Source organism: Bolinopsis microptera, chromosome 13, assembly GCF_026151205.1.
Source record: "Bolinopsis microptera isolate Bmic1 chromosome 13, MBARI_Bmic_1.0, whole genome shotgun sequence".
In the NCBI taxonomy this organism is placed as follows: Eukaryota; Metazoa; Ctenophora; class Tentaculata; order Lobata; family Bolinopsidae; genus Bolinopsis; species Bolinopsis microptera.
The window spans coordinates 11,633,547-11,640,455 of NC_087084.1; the positions used below are offsets into that span (position 1 = coordinate 11,633,547).

At 36.3% G+C, this 6,909-nt stretch overlaps 1 protein-coding gene across 1 annotated transcript; it reads left to right on the top strand.

Annotated features, from left to right (window-relative positions):
- The first annotated feature begins 199 nt into the window (after positions 1-199).
- Positions 200-6,530, top strand: LOC134824898 (uncharacterized). The gene is made up of 12 exons (XM_063836901.1): positions 200-271; positions 532-681; positions 2,121-2,195; positions 2,402-2,416; positions 2,653-2,679; positions 2,971-3,096; positions 3,326-3,568; positions 3,781-3,909; positions 4,376-4,498; positions 4,766-4,891; positions 5,021-5,083; positions 5,258-6,530. Exons 1-12 carry the CDS (start codon positions 205-207, stop codon positions 6,322-6,324), a joined length of 2,211 nt encoding a protein of 736 aa, XP_063692971.1. The 5' UTR covers positions 200-204; the 3' UTR covers positions 6,325-6,530.
- The last annotated feature ends 379 nt before the right edge of the window (positions 6,531-6,909 follow it).

Here is a 6,909-nt window from a genome sequence, read left to right on the forward strand (position 1 = left end):
GTCGCTCTGTCAATCTGTAGTCTGTACTTAAATGTATATAAGTGAAGATTGTGGGTGGAGCATAATAACTACTGTTTAGTGTTTACATGATCTCATCTCATTCCAAGAAATACAACTAGAAATATCAATGGAAGCTTAGAGAAACAACCAATATGCATTTATCGTGATGTATAACCTTTAAAAATCTCTTACCAGGGTAGTTCCATGGTTTTAAAGGGCACGATGCTAGCGTGCATCATACTGCTATGCCTTCAAGGGGTTCTTTTCGCAGGTCAGGAGAAGGATTTGTACATATTTACACTAAGATTTTTATGTGCACTATATCCTATTTTATTTTCATGTCAAATCAAATAGCCAGATATCAGCTGCATCGATCAATTCGAAATATTTAGGGATTGTTCCTAGAATAGAAATCTATTTTCAGTCCCAAACATCTGTTAATACTTCAAGGGTTTTATTGCAAATCGTAATTAAATTTTCGGCATTGATTGCCACTATCTCTAACACCTGCTGACAAGTTTTTCTTTACAGATTGCCCAGCTGGAAGCTTCATGTCAGCTGACGGCTGTGAGGAATGCGGAGTTGACCATTACAGTGCTGCAGGAGCTACATCCTGCACCCCCTGTCCTGGCGGACAGTTATCACAAAAGGGATCTGATTCTGTGAACGATTGTTATGATGGTGAGTGCATTGACATTTTACTGACCAAATTTGTTATACTCAATTTGACCAAAACCCATAATCATGGGTAGAGTGAACCGCTGCCAGTGTCTCTCTTTTCCAAACAAAAGGAAATGATATTAATTTGAGGAACCGTCCGCAAATGCAAATTGATACCGAGAATGAAATCGGTCGCTCGCTTTTCCCATTCAATAAGCTTTATTACAATTCCTAAGCTGGCGCGTATTTTGCGCAAATTTCTTAAAAACCTCCACATAACTATTTCTTATTCCTGTCATCTTTAACATTGAATTAGAATGTTTTGAACTTAAATATACCTGCTGAACTACTTTCGATGAGTTTTAACTTTTTAATGCCTGGAAAACAATAAAGGGGATATAATAGTATAGGGGGTAAATAGTATTGTGAATATAAAGGCAACGGTAATGCTTGCCAGCATTGTGATTTCGTGATATGTTACAAGTTTCATGACAAACAAGGCATTATGCTTTATTTCTAGGTTTATGTTTGGGAGCATTTTGAGACAGCACCATTTATTAGCATCTAATCTGAAACTACCTTATCGGACCTTATTTAAAGGAACTTACTTGAACGCTGGAGGCCCTAGCGTTCACGTTAATGTCCGTTCAAATAAAGTCCGTTCAATTAATGTCCGTCCAAGTTAAAGTCCGTTGAATTTTTTTTCAAAACTTTTTCCATTTCGAACTTTTTGTCCAGAATATGACAACTTTTTAATTTCAGTCAATTTCAATTGCTATCATTAGACTAAACTATATCGTTGAATCAATAAAAACAAGGTATTATAAAATTTTAACAATCTGAATTGTAAATATCACATTGTCATTATTGCATGATCACTATCTTGAAGTTGATCTTCGGCTTCTTCTACCTCATTTTGTCTTACAACTGGTTGTCTGTCCAACTCGTAGTCGTACCGGGCAATGAACGATCCCAACTGCTCTATTAGAGAGATACTTGAATGCCTAAAGTACAGCTTAGCTTTATCTCTTATAGCTCCCCACTTGGTATAGGCGACCTTCGGTGGCTTATGTCAGCTACGATACCTTCTACCATACCACCCATCTCGATAAAGGTGAAGACAAACCGGGATATCTCCCTGCACGAAAACCCATTTGATGAAGATGATATGTGATATTAGATAATGATCATGTACACATATTTTAACATTTTTACTTATTATAAACTGCTTTTCTTGCTTAGTGTATGAAAAATGGATTTGAAAATCATTTGCTAAAAATATTTAAAAAAAGTAAAAAAAAGGTTGAAACAAATTCGGATTTTTGATGGTTTTGATTGCCTTCTAGCGTTCATATTAATGTCCGTTCATAATTATGTCCGTTCAAGTAATGTCCGTCCAAATAAGGTCCGATAAGGTAGTTAAATTATTCAAGCTATTTCAATTATTTATTTTATTTCAGAGGCTGATGCTGCTGGCGAGGAAATTATTTATTTATTAGATAAAGTCACTGTAAAAGAGTACTTTACTAAAAAGGGTGAGCTTGTGATAATTCTATTTATAGAAACGGTTTAAATGAGCAATTATTAAGCCAGATGAACGATTCGCAAAGAGGTGATACTTTCGATAACGTATGATTTTTGGTTTCTAACTTATATTTGATTTCTGAATAACACGAACGAACTAAAACCTAGTTTGAATCTGGAGAGTCGTTGTAAACCATAAACATATTACAAATTTCAGGTGTGATTGAAGAGGGTAAGTTTTTATTTATATATTTATTTATGTAAATTTATTTAATTATGCAAATGACGGTAAATTTGTATGTAAATCCTTGGTATCAACACATTGATATTCATATTCATGTCATAATTAACTACTACCAGCAATTTGCGATTAGACACATTTCTGCACAACAAATATAATGGATACATTTTAATGTATCATCTTGGTGAAAATGTTTAACAATAATTTCTAACATAATTATTTTACAGAGGGTCCAACCACAACCATTAACAAAGGTTTGAAATATTTTCCATTTGTTTCTTTTTTTCTTTTATCTTATTGTTTATTTTTCTGCTGCCCACAATGTCACGTCCAATAAAGAGTGAAATATTATAATACCGTTTGATCGTGTTTTTGTTGTTGATTCGTTCATACAAATTATTTGGATTTTGTTTATTTCGACGTAATAGTGTTAGAGACCCTACAAAGTCTCGAAAATATACCAAATTTTGAAGTTAGTCACTACGTATAATAATGATCAGCGATCCCATTCAAAAGTGAATAATTTTCAAAAACAACAATTTCAGGGTACGTATGTCCGGAGGGACAAACAAAGTGTGGCGATATTGACGAATGTGTTCCCAACAGTGGTCTATGTAATGGAGGTCCTGCGTGTTCAAATGGTTTTGATGAATCAGCGGAGTTTTGCACAAGTATGCAGAATTATTCCTCAATATAGTTTTAATTATGTGTTGAGTGGTTAGGATTTATTCATTCGATAGACAAAGTAGGAAATTTGTTTCGAAGATGGAAAGCAGTTGGGTGATTTGGATTAATATTCTGTTGCAAAAAAAACTGAACAAAATTTACCTCCATAGCTCTAAGTCTAACAATATACAATACAATAATACTATAAAATAGTACTACAAAAGTACTATACAGGTTTTGAATGCCCTGCTGAACAGCAGAAGTGTGCGGATGGAATCCAGTGTTTTCCTTCATCTGGAAAATGTGATAAATTTAGATATCCTCACTGTAACGACAAGTCCGACGACGTGGGCTGCGCTTGTAGAGATGGCGAAATGATGTGTGCTGACGGAAATGGATGTGCTTCCTATCTAAAAAAGTGTGACGGTCACGCACAATGTGCTGACGGGTCCGATGAGAGTGACGACATTTGCTATGGTTAGCACTTATCAGAATAGATATTTGAAATAATATTCAACATAACATTTACCTTAGTGAAAAAAGTACTTTTCCAAAATGAACATAATTATATGGAGAATATTTTTAATTTGCAACATTTAAGCTCCGCATTCAAACGGCAGATTTCCTAGGTTCAAGTTAGTTCAGCACTGCTTTAATTCAATATAACATATTTATTATGTTCAAACTAGTTTCTGGTGAATGCTCGATCGGCACGAAAAAGTGCGTCAGTGGTGACCAGTGTGTCGCTAAAGGGTCAACATGTGACGGAAGTATCAATTGTTTAGACGGATCGGATGAAGATCCGGATTTCTGTATAAGTTAGTGAAGTTATTATTGAACTTAATTAGCTTATTTGCTTAAATTAGTTACAATTTAACTCAATAACTCAATAAACTAATTAAATTTTATCAGTTATTACTCAGCTTAATTAGCTTGTTCGCTTATATTTGTTACAATTTAACTCAAAAAGTCAATAAGCTTATTAACTTTTATCAGTTATTATTTAGTTTAATTAGCTTATTTTCTTATAATAGTTACAATTTAAATGAATAACTCAATAAGCTAATTAACTTTTATCAGTTATTGTTTAGCTTAATTAACTAATAAGCTTAAATTAGTTATTATTTAAGTTTGATAAATAAGTAAAATGTCAGTAAATTTTAGTTTATCAAAGTTTTGTCCACTTAACATTTAATAAGTCAACAAATCACTGTATCATGTATATTGTATAACTATAATTAATGTACTGTATATAATTTTACTATATCTAATTTTTGAAACCAGCCTACGAGTGTCCGGGGTACCAAAAGAAGTGTGATGGTAATAAATGTCTGCCCGTATGGGATCTGTGTGACTCAAAGCCAAACTGTAAGGATGGATCGGACGAAGATCCTGCATTCTGTGCTGGTAAGCAAATTATTTTAACAATATTAAGCTATATTACTATAATAGTGGAACAGCAATACTAAGGTAATGGGAGTATTGCTGTTCCACTACTACAGAAATAATCCCGATAACACTCGACCTCTGCCTGATCCAGAGGATATCACCATTTTACCTTCACACAGACATCGAACGCTGTACGAAGATGACGATCAGACCTCATTATATTACTATAAGTTGAGAATTATGAATTATAAACAAATAATAAATAATAAATAATCACTTTACCAGCCTACGAGTGTCCGGCAGCCAAAAAGAAGTGTGCGGACGGTATGCAATGCCTTCCTAAGAAATTCTTCTGTAATGGTAAAACACAGTGCACTGACGGGTCAGATGAGTCCGAGGAAGAATGCGCAGGTTCGTAGAATCATTATTGAAATTTGAAATATTTGAAGTATGGAAATATTGAGATTTTATTAACGAATTGCAACAATGAGAAAAAACGAGTAAGTCAGTTTTTCTGATAATAATGTATTTTTAATTCAGAGGAAAAAGGAGGAGGAGAAACAGTCATTGAGCACGGAAAAGGAAAAGGAAAACAAACGATTGGTAAGTAGCACACCCAGTATTTGATTTTTATCGACCACTAATCATTATGAGCTTGCTTGTAGATGCATTAGTAAATTCTAACGTTGTTTTAACAACATTGCCCTTCATTCTCTTTGACGGATTTAGGAACTTAATATTAAATTAAAGAAAAGTTAAGAGAATATCATTTTTTAGAAAAGGGTGAAAGAGTTAAAGGAGTGACGGATCAAGAAAGCCGAAGGGGGCCACCAGAGCCAGTAGACCCAGAGCCAGTTGTCCCAATAGATCCAGAGCCAGTAGACCCAGAGCCAGTGGTCCCAGTAGACCCAGAGCCAGTAGTCCCAATAGACCCAGAGCCAGTAGTCCCAGTAGACCCAGAGCCAGTAGTCCCAGTAGACCCAGAGCCAGTAGACCCAGAGCCAGTAGTCCCAGTAGACCCAGAGCCAGTTGTCCCAGTAGTCCCAATAGACCCAGTCCCAGTAGACCCAGAGCCAGTAGTCCCAGTAGACCCAGAGCCAGTAGTGCCAGTAGACCCGGAGCCAGTAGTCCCAGTAGACCCAGAGCCAGTTGTCCCAGTAGTCCCAGTAGACCCAGAGCCAGTTGTCCCAGTAGTCCCAGTAGACCCAGAGCCAGTAGTCCCAGTAGACCCAGAGCCAGTAGTCCCAGTAGACCCAGATCCAGTTGTCACAGTAGACCCAGAGCCAGTTGTCCCAGTTGTCCCAGTAGTCCCAGTAGACCCAGTCCCAGTAGTCCCAGATGGTAAGAAGACCTGCGACTGCTGGACTCCAGAATGTGGTTTCTGTTCAAACCCAGAATGCTCTGTCAAGCTGATTGGTGGGCTCGCCGGCTCTAAAGGTATTGGAGTACGCTCCTTCCTCCACAAAAGAAAAGTCAAGACCATCGTCATGTATAAAAATGATGGAGATTCAATCGGACAGTTCCAGTGGAGTTTGAACAGGATCTCAATGTCCGGCTGTGTCAGCTGTCACACACCTCAACGCATAAGGTACAAGGTAAAGGGGCTTCCTGTCGGAACTGTTGGCTGGAGATTTGCCATCAACGATGGAGTTGTTGAGCTTAGTGTTGAGGGTGAGATCTTGTTCACCTCGAAGCTGACAAGACAATGTGCGGAGGTATACGGAGACGTGAAAAGCTTCTCTTTTACCGGAATGAGCTGCAAGGGCTCGTTTGCCTACGCTTCTGAGGAAATGAAACTTGCAACTATCTGTGGTGGAGCTGATAAATGCCCCACCAACGCATAATTAGCATCATAATTAGTACAGTTAATGCTAATTAACGTGTTTTCAATGGAAAAATGAACAGTGAACTGGTTTAAGCTTAAAATGTGTCGTGCATGAACCCAGCAAACCCCACAATTTCAAAATCATGGAGACTATGTCTAGAAGAGTTGAAATAAATGTCTATATTTTTGGAAAAAATGTTTAAATTATTTTATAAATAACATCAACTGTGTCATCATTTAAATTTAACTGAATTATATGTACCTTATCGGATCTTATTTGAACGGATTAACATGTCCCTACAAGTCAAAGTCCGTTGAAATTTGTTATCTATCGTCGGACTAAATTATATCATAAATCACAATTATTAATGCTTAACAATCGCTTTTTTTGCTTACCGTATAAAAAATCAATTGAAAAATCGTATACTACAATTGAAAAAAACGTCCAAAAAGAGATTTCGGTAATGGCCTCGATAACCTACACGATGTGAGCTCCTGCTTTTTCCTTTCCCTGTACATATATCTATATATGGACACGTTCATTTTATTATTTAAGAAACTGTTTACACCATTAAAATATTCAAAACCCCTAAAAGAAATCAAG